A 14,577-nucleotide genomic window follows, 5' to 3' on the forward strand; every position below is an offset into this window, starting at 1 on the left:
CACAGGAGAAACTTGGGGCAAGTTTGAAGTGGGTAAGGAAAAGAATTTGGCAGGGGGGTGGGAGGGGCGCTCCTGCAGAGTAAGTGACTAAACTAACCTGAGTCTGGGAAATGGTGCTGGGGGAAGAAATCCGAGAGTCAGAGTGGGCCTTGAGTCTCATTGAAGATCAGCCAAACCAAAGGGTCATTTGTTTCACAACCAGACCTTACACCCCATGGCTGTCTTTACTGCCCCCCGCCAGCTCAGTGTGAATCTCCCTCCCACACCAAAATACACAACCGCTTACTGTAATGAAATTTATATTTATCTTATATATTCCTTTAACAATATTTAACCTTCATTGAACATTGTGAATTAAACTTGCCAGAGCAGCATCCTCCTAAAAATACAAAGCATTTCACAATGATCATTATTTCCAGGACCCTTACAAGATTCCAGGGAGGTAGGCAGGAGAGGAGTCTCATTGTTCACCCTCACAGGGGAACTAGCTGGGGCTCACAGAGGGCGAGGGATCTGCTCAGAGCTTTACATTGAAAAAATGACATATTCATTCTTAAACATTCATAGAAGATACATTAAAAAAAATTCCAATAACTTAAATATAATATGTTTTTAATTACATAATAAGACCCATTCCTTTGCGTCTGATAATGAGATTATTTCAGAATGCATCATAGGAAGGGAAGCCGAATCAGCATTTCTCCATCTCTGAGTTCCATCTCAGTCTCTGGTTTAGTCTCCAAATTGGTGATTACTGTGGCTTCAGAGTTTGGAGTTTTTGGTCCAGGTACTTGATGGCGTCCTTGACCCACTTCTGCTTGGGGTCAGCGCAGAACTCCTTGTCCTGTTTGGTCTTGAAGCTATGGGAAGGGAGGAAGAAATTAGAACGATTCTCCTTGAACTTGAATCTCTGCCCATTGAATTCTGCACCCTCCGGGATCATCTGCTACAGACCTTTTTGCTAACGGGGTTGCTGGGTTATTTGCTAAAGGGGTAGTTGTGGAAGAACAAAAGGGGGCAGAGGAAGGATGGGACTCTGGGGTAGGCTGCTGCCCTTGAAGGCCCCATAAAACCATCTTTTCTCTTACTCCAAGGACCAAGTCTACCCTGAACAAGCTCCCGTGCAGGGAACGGAGGGTGAATGTTTTCTGTTGGGAAAATTCATGGATTAGATTACAAACTGAGCCTGTGACTCCAAGGAATTCTGACGCAGTTCTTCTTGACTCGGTGCCCTGGGCAGGAGTTTTGGTCTGGGGGAGGGTGAGCTCATTCTACTCACATCACGGCTTTCTGGGGACACTTGCTGCCGGTGATCTTTCTGTAGCTCTCCAAGCGCTGAATGGAGAACTTCTTGTTTGCCACAGCAAAGCAGCAGGTTGTGGGGACAGAAGCTGAATTTGAGAAGAGGGAAAGAAAAACAGAAAGAATGAGCCACTCATGGTAAGTGAGGATTTTCCAGCATGACTTTGTAAAGACGGAAAGAAGTTAGGAGAAAGTGGGGACGTGGAAGAGGTGGAGGCTCCTTCATTCATCGTGAAAGGTTCTGCCTCTACCTTGACACGGATCCCTCCATATGGTGGGAACCCATCACCTCTGTCAAGAATTCAGAAAAACTTGATCAAGGTGCTAAGTTCCCACTCTTTCCTGATGAGAAGCCACCTGGCTTTGTGATGGTCACAAGAATGTCCTGCAAGTATTCTCAGTTCTCTGCTTTCTGGACACAGGAGAGACTGACACTTCTTGACCACTCTTTTGGGGTTGGAGCCATTACTAGTTTTGACCAATAAGGGAGAAGATGGAGTGACCTGTGTCATTTCTAAGTAGACATGTATTGCCACTGAAGCTCCTTAAGAGCTTTTCTTCTTCATCACCTTAACTGGTTTAGGGTTCTGAGGATGTAGTTAGAATCCTGAGCCCATGCATTACCGACATTTGGTTATAAATGAGAAATTGACCCTTTTTGAGTGAATTAATTGTATTAGGCCATGGGTAATCAGGATTGTTTGTTACTGCGGCATGCATGAGCTTATTGAAACTAATACACTAATACTTCTTCAGAGGATGGGAAGATGAGTTATGGCCCAAACACCTAGATATGCTCCCCAAGCAGATTCAAAATGAATCACCTCGAGAGGGTGCCCTGGTACCTCACCCCCTTCTAACCCATGTTTCTGAAAGCTGTCTTGGAGTCTAGCAAAACTTCTAGGCTTGAATCAACAGATTTATCCCCCTTTACTACTATCAAAAATGCCCACCATGCCACACCAAATCCTATGAGGACAGCTGGTCAGGGATGCACTCAGCATCCGTCAGTGCTCACGACAAAGAAAGAGCACGGGAACTTGCCTCAGTGGCCAGACTGCCAGTTCCGGCTCTTCCATGGACTGGATTTGGGGCTGGGAGTTCTTATCTGATAAGAGATCTGTTTTCCCATGTTTAAAATGCAGAATTTGCAGGGAGTTTCTGACGATTCTTGCTGGTTCTGGAGGTGCATAGCTTTCCTGGAGGGAAAGAGGGGCTTACCTGGCTGAGCAAGCACCTGCATGCTGAGGATGGTTGCTGTGAGAATCAGGCACAGAAGCACTGCAGAGACCTTCATGGTGGTGCGAGAGTGAGGGCTTTGTTGTGAGAGGTGGAGGTGTCGGGGTTGGTCTCAGCCTCTCTGCTCTTGTGGCTGTTCTGCCTGCTTTTATAGAGAGCTGAGTGGGTGGGAGCTTCCAGGGAAGCCCTTGCCTACACGGGGTCAGAGTCAAGTCATGTTGAAGGGAAGATTCTCAACAGCTGACCACACTCTGGCTCTTGAGAAAATTGCAAGATAGAAGGAAGCAAATTTGTGGGTGGGATTTGGCACCTGTTTCATGAGGATTGAGAAGGAAGGGCGTATGTGATTATGAAATATTATTCCACATCTGCAGGAGAGCGAAGAAACTAACAGCATAGGAAAGCAGTGGATTTAAGAATGCCCCTTGGTCCCTGTGTTCACCTTGTGATCTTCAGAGTTCGGGAAGACAGGAAGGGACCCTCAAACTTTTGCAGGGTGCTCCCTCATTTGCAAATGAGCGATTGCTCAGCAGAACTTAGCTTTGCTGGGTCTGCATGACCCAGGGAGGATAGCACAGGAGAACTTCGCCCCTGTGACTTAATCCAGTGGTTACAGAATCCTAATGCCTTGGGGTTTAGTGTTAAGGACCATCAGAACAAGATCATTCCTATTGATGTTGACTGCTGGTGCCTTTTAAAATGATTCACTTAGCTGATAAAGCCCTTTTCCAAATGAAATCAAGACAACATTCTATATAAGCCCCTTTCCAAATGAAATCAAGACAAACTTCTATAAATCAAATATGCTATCATGTAGTGGGTCTGTTTGCAGCAGAGGAGGTGGCCCCTGTACCCTCACACCCCAAAGATTCAAGGAACACAATAGGAAAAGTTTACTCCTAGTTTACTCTCACTCCCTGAGCATGCATTGCAGACAAGGAGTCTGATGGCTTGAAGACATCAAAGAAACAAGGAACACAAGAACCTATACATACTGCATTGTGTATAACATTAAGCCACCAAGAAGGAAAGGGTGCAAGGAGGGGTAAAGTCTTTATTGTGGCAATTGCAGTAATTACAGCTTGAATACTGGTTGGAGGCCCTGCCTGGCTGTTTCCTGGCTTTTCCTGCACACCCCAGGATGCAATTGATTGATGGGTAAAGGTTGCACAGATAGGTGTGTTAAGAAGGGTTCCGAGGACTTGCCTTGAGTTAATAGAGGACAGTATGGCAGTTCACTGGTTATTTCTGTCATGGGCACAGGGTTTAGAGATCCCCTGAGTGGCTTACAAGTTTTCTAAGCACCCATCTAGAATAATTGGAATGCAATTCCCTACAAAGGGATCAAGTCAAGGCCAGAACACTTGGCCTTCCCTACTTCTTTGTTACTCAGTTCCAAATGGGATAGTCTAGTGGAGACAGTGAATCCAAGATGCCTGAGTTTGGGTGATGGCCCTGCCTCTGACAAGCTTGGAGGCCACGGTCACCTCACCTATCCACACACTGCCAGGTTAAGATGGGGATAATAATCTTTCTTAACTTTGAAGGCTGTCATGTGAATCTAATGAGTTTATACACACACACACACACAACTTAGAAAAGCGACCAAATCTCTGTAGGTACTGAGTAATCGGAAGTTAACAATTTTTATTATTGGGAAATGGGGCAGATTGGGCGGGTCGGGGGTACTAGAAAGAGACTGAGAGTGTAGGCAGATGGCTTTCTCCATATGTTCTCCAGACTTCCTATTGCATCCAAGTAAAGACGTATGCTCGTAGGGATGGTTTCCAGGAATGAACGAGTTGCACATTTGGGAGACATGAGGGAGGCATCAGAAATTGTGTCATTAATATAAATTTGGAAGTTTCTTGACCCTCAGAGGTTCTTGGCTGACGTGGGTTAAGTATTATGTGGCCTTTGCAGGAATAATTTCCTAGCTCATCTGGGAGCTGAGAAGATCCTATCAGTGAGTGACTTTCTATATTTGTATTATTCTCCCTAAGTTTTTATCTGAATTCCAGAAACTTGGTGGGTCACTCTCAAGGCACCCAAGTTCACCAGCAGCTGCTCCCTCTAGTAGCCTGGCTGTCTCTAACTATGGGGCCTCTTGAGCTGCTGTTCTTATCTGTCTCCTTCCAGGAGGCTTCTCGCTCAGCAGTGACCTGAGATGAACCTACGTCTCACTCCTCAGATTTGATGTCTGATGAAGAGCAGGCCTTGGTCAGGACCCACTCTGAGATATGCATCCCCCACGGAGAAAGCAAAATCTTGGCATGAGAGCTTTTCAGGGAATGGTGGGAGATTAGCAGGAAAGAGTGCCAGGAATTGGGGCTCCTGGCTTTGATTCGTACTGCGCCCGATTTCCTGTGCTATGATAAAGCCAAAGACAGACTTGGAAGAGGCACAGATGTGTATCCCAACACTCTCTTCGAAATAACAACCACAAAAGATTAAAAATGCCCAGGTCAGGGGAACCAGACTTGGAGTCCTGAAGCCTACTTCATGTGTTTGGGCAGAGCTCTTTTTTGGAGCCTCTGCCTTTTGACTCTGTCTTGGGACACTTTTACTGTATTGTAACTCTCACCTCTGTTTTTCCTCGGGGCAAAACCAGACCCAGTAAGATCTGACTTCTGTCTGTCTCAAAGGTCACAGAGGCCATGTCTGAAGTTTCTTGTCCCTTTTGGAAGAAATTACCCCATAACTCTACATTAGTCTAAGACTTCTATGAATGTTATCTAGCAAATAGCAAGTTGTCACCAAGAGCACTAACCTACAGGGCACGTGCAAGACTCTGTAGTACTTTGTTTTCCCAAGAATTGGCTTATTTTTTCCCTCCCAGGAAACACCAAAGTAAGTCCATTTCTAAAAGGAGAAAACAGAAACTCAGAGAAGTTAAGTCTCTTCCTCTTCTGTGAAATCATTTATGAAAGCGGAGCCTGCGTCCCAGGATTGCCTTGGGGCTTGTTTATTTGAAATATTCTTTCTGTAACACGATCTCACGATCCTTTCACAGCTAGGGACTCCGCTCTCCTGCACAAAGGCGGGCGTGGAGGCACACAGGGCCGTAGCTATTTCACTGGAAATAGGTCAGGGGAACGCTGGCTGACCCCTCGGGAACAGCAGCAACGATCTCGGTGGGGTGGGCTCGCGGCAGCACATCTGTTTCATGAGCGTGTTGCAGCCAGATGTTGCTAAAGCAGCTTGTCACAAGTGCTCTCTCTCTCCCAAGGCCCCGGGGGCTGAGAGGCTCAGAGTGCATAAACTCCAGTGGTCACTCCCCGGGGAATGATGAGGAAGCACTTGAGCACCTGGTGAGGACTAACACTTTCTATCGCAGTCTGTCCCCGGCTCACCTCTTAGGCACCGAGAACGCAATTGACCCACTCAAAAGAGCGATGACCAAACTCCCATGGGCTCATCAAATCAACCTAAGTCTATGGGATTTCTTGACGGAGGCTTTGGATGAGAAAATGGACCCACCTTGTCCGGTGGCCTGGGTACTAAAGGGACAGGTTATTTATATGGAATGCAGCTTGTTTTCAAAGGCCAGAGTACTTGCAACCAGGGCCGTCCCGGGTGGGCGGTGGGGGTGGGGTTGAACTCTGTACCAATCCTGTGACCCTCAGGCAGATGTTCTATAAGTCCCCCGCCCCCCACTTCCACTAGGCTTGGTTCCCCTTTCTGGGGAAGCTCTCTGTCTTTTTGATCCTGACTCCCTGCTGCCCTGGGGAGGCCCCCCCCCCCATTTCCCATTCTTCCCCTTGGGTGCCTCTGAGGTGTGCGGAAGAGAACCCGCTCCTCTAGGGGGCTCTGCAGCCTCTGAGGACTGCTCCCTGAGCTTGGAGTTGATTTTCATTTTGAATTGCCAATGCCTTTTTTTTTTTTTTTTTTTTTTGGTCCAGGCTCACTTGTGGTTTCAGGATTGTTCTCTTAATACCTAAGAGGTTTCTCATCTGTTTGTACCCAGTCACCTCTATGTGTATATTATGCCATCTGTCACAGCTCAAGTTTCTTACCAGATGTACTTCTCAAATTACTTCTCTGCGTTCTCTCTCTCTCTCTCTCTCTCTCTCTCTCTCTCTCTCTCCTGAATGAGGGCTGTTAGGCTTGAAACATCACTTTTTTTTTTTTTTTCTGGACTTGTATTGCTGAATTTAAAAAAAATTCTTGAATATCTTTCTCTTAATGTTTGGAACCAAGACACACAGATACACAGATTGCTTTTCCAACAGTGTTAAGACCTTGAATTTGTAGATGTTATTCTCTCTCTCTCTCTCTCTCTCTCTCTCTCTTTCTATTTCAAGAACAGGAGATTTTCCCCTCTGAACTCTTTTCCTATGGCCTTGACAAATTCAGACATAAACAACCAACATACTATTAACATATATTTTCAAACTTCCTCTCTGCAGCGAGCAGACAGGACCTGACAGCTTTGAAAATTTGTAACATGAACCTTCATCTTTTCAACCTGAGAAATCAGCTTCCTCACGGCCTGCAGTCTGATGTCTAGTTAGGATTTTCATGGCAGCACGTGACCATGGTCCCAGGTCCCCTGTTGTTCAGGATTAAGCGAGGCTCCCATCTTCAGCGGCTTGACACCACCCATGTTCTTTTCTCTTGTCACGGTTCAAGGTAGACCTGGTGGCTGTCCCCAGAGAGATGGACTGCTTCCACCTGGAAGCTGGACTTCATGGAACATTTCTCCCAAGGCTACCGTATGGGGGGAGAGAAGGCTGGAAATGTAAGTTGTTGAAGGGACTAGGTGTGGAAGTGTCTTACATCATTTAGGTCCTCACCCAATTGGTTAGTATATAATTAAGTCATGTGGACTCCCAAGTAAATGCAATTTTTTAAAATTTTAATGTTTTAAAATTTAATTTATTATTACTTTTATTATTATTATTTTGGTACTGGGGATTGAACCCAGGGGGTGCTTAACCACTGAACCACATCTCCAACCCTTTTAATTTTTTTAAATTGATTTATTTATCTTAATTAGGTATATATGACAGCAGAATGCATTTTGATTCATTGTATGCAATTGCAGCACAACTTTACATTTCTATGGTTGTACACAATGTAGCGTCAGCTCAATTCACAATAGCTAAACTGTGGAAGCCACCTAGATGCCCTTCAGTAGACGAAGGGATAAAGAAATTGTGGTATATATACACAATGGAACATTAATCCTCATTAAAAGAGAATAAAATCATGGCATTTGCAGGCAAATGGGTGGAGTTGGAAAATATAATGCTAAGTGAAGTAAGTGAATCCTAAAAACCCAAAGGCTGAATGTTCTTTGAATGCTGATCCATAACAAGGGGTGGGAGGGATGGGAAGAATGATTGGGCAAAGGAGAGGGAGGGGAGGGAGGGAGCAGGGGGCAGGAAAGATGGTGGAATGAGATGGACATCATTACCCTGGGTACATGTATGACTACACATATTTTTTATTATTATTATTTTGAGACAGGGTCTTGCTAAGTTGCTTAAGGTCTCGTTAAGTTGCTGAGGCTGGCTTTGAACTTGTGATCCTCCTGCCTCAGCTTCCCAAATCACTGGGATTACAGGCGAGCACTACTGTGCCAGGGTTTTAATTTGTATTTTTTTATTGGTTCTTTTTTTAGTCATACATAACATTGGGATTCATTTTGACATGATTATAAAAGTATGAAATATAGTTTGCTCTCAGTCCCCAGACCTTCCCCTTTCTCTCCCCTCCTCCCTTCTCCGTTCCCTTCCCTTTTCTGATTTTTCTACTATTTACTTAGTTTTTTTTTTTTTTTTAAATAGTGTCTTGTGGATGTACATAATGGTGAGACTCACTGTGGTATATTAACATAAGTGCATAGGAAAGTTAGGTCAGGTTCTTCCCTTGTTCCATCCCACTTCCCTCCCCCTCAATCCCCTTGCATTATTTCATGGAACTTTTTTTCTATTTTGATGGAATTCTCCCTTTCCCTTTTCTTTTATCCTCCACCCCTTATTTTGAACTAGCCTCCCCATATCAGAGAACACATTCAACCTTTGACTTTCTAGGTCTGGCTTGTTTCACTTAGCATAATAGTCTCCAGTTCCATCCATTTTCTGGCAAATGCCATATTTGTTTTCTTCTTTATGGCTGAATAATACTCCATTGTGTACATATACCACATTTTTAAAAATCCATTCATCCGTTGACGGACACCTAGGTTTAGTTACATAGCTTGGCTGTTGTAAATTGTGCTACTATAAATACTGATGTGGCTGTATCCCTGTAGTATATTAATTTTAAATCTTTTGGATATATACCAGGAGTGGGATAGCTGGGTCATATGGTATTCCATTTCTAGCTTTTTGAGGAATCTCCATACTGCTTTTCAGAGTGGTTACCCTAATTTTCAGTCCCACCAACTACGTATGAGTGTACCTTCTATTCCACATTCTTGCCAATACATATTATTACTTATATTCTTTTTTATTAATTTTTTTTTTAGTTGTAGTTGGACACAGCACTTTTATTTTATTTTTATGTGGTGCTGAGGATGTCCCCAGTGCCCGAAACATGCTAGGCGCTGGGCTCTTCCACTGAGCCACAACCCCAGCCCCAGTTATTTATATTCTTGATAATTGCCATTCTGACCAGAGTGAGATGACATTCCAATGTCGTTTTTTCCCCCCTAATTGCTAGAGACATTGAATTTTTCTTCATGCATTTTTTGGCCATTTGTGTTTCCTCTTTTGAGAAGGGTCTGTTTAATTTCTTTGCCCATTTATTAATTGGGGTTATTTGGCTTTTTTGTGTTAATATTTTTTAGTTCTTTTTATGTTCTGCATATCAATGCACTATCTGAGGGGCAGGTGGCAGAAATCGTCTCCCATTCTGTAGGCTCTGTCTTCTTCACGCTCTGAATTTGCTGTGCAGGAGCTTTTAAATTTGATTCTATCCCACTTGCTGATCTGGGGTTTAATTCCGGCACTTTAGAAGTCTGGTTAAGAAAGTTGGTTCCTGTGTCAACGTGTGGGAGCGTTGGGTCTACGATTTCTTCCAGCAGGTGCAGGGTTTCTGGTCTAATGCCTAGTTCTTTGATCTACTTTGATTTGAGTTTTACGCAGGGTCTGAGAGAGGGGTTAAATTTCATTCTGCTACCTATGGATTTCCAGTTTTCCTAGCACCATTTGTTGAAGAGGATATCTTTTCTCCAATGTTATGTTTTTGGCAACTTTGTCTAGTATCAGAAAACTGTATTTATGTGGGTTTGACTCTGTGTCTTCTCTTCTATTCTGTTGGTCTCCATGCCTGTTTTAGGGCTAGTACCCTGCTGTTTTTGTTACTGTGTCTCTGCAGTAATTTCACATCAGGTATTGTGATGTCTCCAGCAAGACTCTTTTTGGTCACTATTGCTTTGGCTGCTCTAGGTCTCTTATTTTTCCAAATGAATTTTAGAACTGCTTTTTCTAGTTCGGTGAAAAATGCTGTTGGTATTTTGCATTAAATCTATATAACGCTTTTGGGAGTGTGGCCATGTTGGTAATATTAATTCTGCCTGTCCAAGAAAGAACATGGGAGGTCTTTCCATCTTCTAAGGCTGTCTTCAACTTCTTCAATGTTCTCTAGTTCTCACTGTAGAGGCGCTTCACATCCATCATTAGATTGATTCCCAAGTATTTTATCATGTTGGAGAACGTGTGAGAGTCCCTGGATGTCGGGCATTCACGTTCACTATTACCTTAGGACTGGTGTGTGCCTAACGACCTCATCTAGCAGGTGGAAAGGTCAAGAGAAAGGCAGGGAAAAATGATTTAATGGGAATTTTTGCAACGGTGACCAAAAGACCTGTCAAGAGTGATTTTATAGGAGGAAAAGTTTGTATGGCACTCACAGGTTTCAGAGGTCTTAGTCCATAGAAAGCCAACTCCATTACTCTGTGTCTGAGTGAGGCAGAACATCAGGGCAGACGGTAGGAAGGAGGAGAGCAGCTCAGGAATTGGGAAGCAGAGAGAGAGAGAGAGCTGCACTTTCCAGGGACAAAATATGTACCTTAAAGACACAACCCCCCATGCACCACCTCCTCCGGATTCACCCTACCTATCTAGAGTTACCACCCAGTTAATCTATGTCAGTGGAGTAATGCAATGATTAGGTTAAAGCTCTCATAACCCAATCATATTTCCTTTAAAACTTTCTTGCATTGTTTTGCAAATGAGATTTGGGGGAAATCTCATATCCAAATTGTAACAAGAGACATACTTCCTTGTCTGAGTCAGTGGGCAAGTCCAGAAAGTCCATTAATCCAATAGAGAGAAAATAAGGCAACTTCAGAGTGGCCCCCAGGCATGATAGAGAACTAATTAAAAAGGTAGAAGTAGCACCTTCCTCACCCAGCACTCTGTATCAGAATCTTTGGTGATGGTGCCGCACATCTGTATTTTTCCGAGTGTCTAAGTGATGTTGAGGTCCATAAGAGAGCCATCCATCTACTGCAATCTCTATGGGTCCAATCAGGTAAGTAACTTTCCCATACTAGGCACATTAGTGGTGCAACCCGTCTAATCATGGAATCCCTCTGTTCTTGGCTGTGTTTGGGGATTTCTCCTTCATTCTCTGTGCTAGAAGGAGACAAGGGATCTCAGGCCTATATAAACACAGATAGGTTCGAATTCCTTAAATATGAAGAACTGACATGTGACAAAGCTAGATTGAGCAGATTCTTTTCTGCTTGAGCATGGACCACTTCTCTCCTTGCCAGTCCCTACTGTCTGTCACACTGATTAATATTTGCCTGTAACACAGGGCTTGCCATACCTTATAAAAGTAGAGCATGTATTTATTTCTCCTGATGCCCCTAGTCTGTCTCCTGGCTGTTCTGTTTTAGAATTGGAGATTACACTACTTTTTGATGTTTGGAGATGGATACTGGTGGGTCAGAGGAGAGCCATAAAGGGCTGTTGGATTGGGCCTGAGCATCCCCATGCCTGTAAATAGTCACCAATACATTGTCTACTTGCCACTAAAGTGTGTGATATCTCCTGATATCTGGGGATTTGATGAAAACTCTGTCTCCAAGAACCTCTGTTGCAAGGTGTCAAGGGTTTGTCAGTGCTGTCTGTTGGGGTGCAGGGTCACCTCCCTCCCTGCTTCTCCCTAATCTGTAGAGATGGAAACTTTTTTTTTTTTTTTTAAAGATACCTGGCTCCAGATGCAGAAGGGATTTCTCAGTGCAAGTGATGTTTGTGATAGTCTGGATTGGGTGATTGAATAGAAGGGGACATCCAGCCGGCCAGGAGTCTGATGCAGTAAATGAGGGGAGATACTTTTGTGATGGAGAGAAAAGTAACAACTTGAGAAAGGAAGAAAGGCGTCTAAGCCAACAGCTAAAGCTGAGGGGTGTCAGATGGAGCTGTGGAGTTGGCTTAGCCTGGCCCCAGCCTGTCCGACTCTCCTGTACCAGTCATCTTGGGGATGACATGTCCCCAGGGGGAAAGCCCTGAGACTACCTATTCTTTTTTTCTTTCACAGCCCAAGCCCCACCCTTGGCAACCGTACCCTCCTCTTTGCCACCCCATCCGTCTCTCCAGCTTAACTTTATTCCTTAATAAGCCGTCAAAGTCAGGTTTTGTACAAAAATATATTTTATGTGAAAATGCAAAAGTGATACCCACATAAATATTCCATTTTTGTAATAACGTTACGATTTCATTATCACAAAAATTTTAAATAAAATTCTTTGCATTGATTCTTGCGAGGTCCTTCATGATACTTTCAGCAAGTCAGGTTTACATTCAAACCACACCCACATCCATGACAGATTAAATTAAAATATTAATAACTTTGAAAACACAACTTAGGAAAAAAAATTATGATCCACCTCATTACACACAACTCGCAGCCCTTCCTTAGAACTGGAATAAATTAATCTCAGAGCAATTCTCAAAAAAAAAAAAAAAAAAAAGGACAGAGGATGCAGATGAGTTGCTCCTCCAGTTCCGGCCTGGTTTCTGTTCAGGCATAAGCCATTCAAGGGTCTTGGGTTTTCTTGTCCAGGTGTTTGATGGCGTCCTTGACCCACTGCTGATTGGAGTCAGCACAGATCTCCTTGTTCAGTTTGGTCTTGAAGCTGTGGGGGAGAAAGGGCTCCATCAGATGGGTCACCCGGAGGAACCCCCTGGATGGCTAACCTGTCTGGCCCCTAAGCTCCAGGGAGAGGGGACTGCCCTAGGATGGAGGAGGTGGAAGGCAGAGGAAGGGCCTGCAGTGGGGAGAGGTGGCAGCAGCTGCTTTTGTGGACCCAGAAGAAACCCCCTTGTCTGGATAAAGGGACCAAGCTCTCAACTGAAGATTGGAGTGGGTAGTGGAAGTCACTTTCCTTGGTGGGACTCCATTTTCCACTGGGAAAGTTCTGAGATTCTGTGGGAGATGCTCCAAGCATCTGAGTGTTTGGCTCCAACTCAGTTGGATAACGCTCCTCCCCGCCGCCCCAGGGAAGGACTTAGGGCTCAGGGTTGAAGGTGGTTGATCAGAGGCCACTCACATCACAGCTTCCCTGGGACAGGTGCTGCTGGTGATCCTGGTGTAACTCTTCAGTTTCTGCATGGAGATCTTCCGTCTCCGGGTTTCATAGCAGCAGGTGGAGATGTTGATCCCATCTGCAATGCAACAGGAAAAGGCTCAGGACAGTGAGTGCTGGGTCATTCTGGAAGTGATGCAAGGGATGGTAAGAAGGAGTCAGTGGGAAGGGAGAAGTTGAGGGAAGAACCTGCCCATCCCGAGTCAGATGGGTCTGAGGTATCCCATAAACACTCTCCATGTCATGGGCTATGAAACAGGAGCAGGTCCTCACCAACTGACAGGCACAAGAGAAACTGACGAACACTATGGTTGTTGCTGGGAGGAGCTGAGATAATAATCTAATCCCCTATAGTAGGGGGACTCATAACTAAGGCTCTGAGAAATTTGTGCCTACAGGTGAGCTTCTGGGATACCAGCCATCTCTGCAGGGCCTCTGTCTCTGGAAGCTGGGCTGGGTGATGCACAGACCAGGTTCTGGGTCTCCTTCCTGCCTCCCCTGTATCTGGAAATACCCTGCAGGCCACCACCAGGAGGCCTCTCTCTTTGATCACCCGGGACTATTGACAGCCGCTGGGCAGTAACTCTGGGCAGTAGCTCTGGGCATGTTTCCAGAGCTCGAGTCCTGGAAGGAGCTGGAGTTGGTCCAGAGCTGGGATTCTAGTCCAGGCTCTGCCCAGCAGCAGCTGTGTGATTGGGCTCACTCCTGGCCTTCTCTGAGTTGCCTGATCTTAGCAAAGCAGCCGCTAGGGTGAGACGATGGGTACCCTCTGGGATGTACTGGGCAAGATGACCCAGAGATGGGGTGATGTGTTTCAGGATGGAGGGGCAGGGCCTTACCTGGCTGAGCAAGCACGGGAATGCAGAAGGCGGTTACTATGAGCATCAGGCACAAAAGAGCTGCAGAGACCTTCATGGTGAGGATGATGAGAGAGAGCGAGCTTCAGCCTGGGAGTTGGAAGTTTCTGAGTTGTTCTCAGCTCTCTGCTCTTCAGATGGCTCTGTCTCTGCCTTTTATAGGAAGCAGACATGGAGTATAAAGGAAGGGGTGTGGAGAGAGAGCTTTGTCATTCAGAATGAATCACAGAATGAATTACACAGTATGGTGTAATGTATCGGGGCCAGCATGCTGCCCTGGGGTGATGCTGGGACCCAGGAGATGAAAGTGTGGGTTTAGGGACGGGGGTTGGTCTGTTTCCATCCAAGACTGGGAGATGGGGGTGAGGTGGGGGCTGTGCCCAGGCAGACCAGGGTTTGTGATTTACACCTATTCTCATAAGCTCAGCTTCTTTGAAATGAAACAGTTTCTGTAGAAACAGGAAGGAAGAAATCATACCTTGTCTGGCTGAGCAAAGCACATGGATGCTGAAATCAAGAAAATGACAGAGATTCCCATATTTCTTCATTTTAGTCAGCATCCATTGGACTCTGGAGTCTAGAAAGAGGCGTTCCAACTTTGGCTGGATTCCAGAATGAACTTAAACACTTTTC

General features: G+C 45.1%; 1 protein-coding gene across 2 annotated transcripts; it reads right to left on the reverse strand.

The window, feature by feature from the left end:
- Window positions 1-536: 536 nt before the first annotated feature.
- Window positions 537-14,002, reverse strand: LOC143409426 (eotaxin-like). 2 transcript variants are annotated; one of them, XM_076869676.1, is made up of 3 exons: window positions 13,927-14,002; window positions 13,052-13,166; window positions 537-860 (listed from the first exon to the last, which is right to left on the reverse strand). In XM_076869676.1, the coding sequence occupies exons 1-3, from the start codon at window positions 14,000-14,002 to the stop codon at window positions 752-754; spliced, it is 300 nt and encodes a 99-aa protein (XP_076725791.1). In that variant the 3' UTR covers window positions 537-751. The 2 variants fall into 2 exon arrangements, with proteins under 2 accessions (XP_076725791.1, XP_076725790.1); XM_076869675.1 differs by lacking the exons at window positions 13,052-13,166; window positions 13,927-14,002 and adding exons at window positions 1,280-1,391; window positions 2,524-2,645.
- Between the last annotated feature and the right edge of the window lie 575 nt (window positions 14,003-14,577).

Source organism: Callospermophilus lateralis, chromosome 11 (assembly GCF_048772815.1).
Source record: "Callospermophilus lateralis isolate mCalLat2 chromosome 11, mCalLat2.hap1, whole genome shotgun sequence".
Lineage (NCBI taxonomy): Eukaryota > Metazoa > Chordata > Mammalia > Rodentia > Sciuridae > Callospermophilus > Callospermophilus lateralis.

Excerpts from the sequence above, each read along its gene's own strand:
- LOC143409426 (XM_076869676.1), bottom strand. The coding sequence starts at position 14,002 with ATGAAGGTCTCTGCAGCTCTTTTGTGCCTGATGCTCATAGTAACCGCC. Across the intron at positions 13,167-13,926 it reads TCCCGTGCTTGCTCAGCCAG|ATGGGATCAACATCTCCACC; the intron begins GTAAGGCCCTGC and ends GTTGCATTGCAG. Across the intron at positions 861-13,051 it reads TGTCCCAGGGAAGCTGTGAT|CTTCAAGACCAAACAGGACA; the intron begins GTGAGTGGCCTC and ends CCCTTCCCATAG.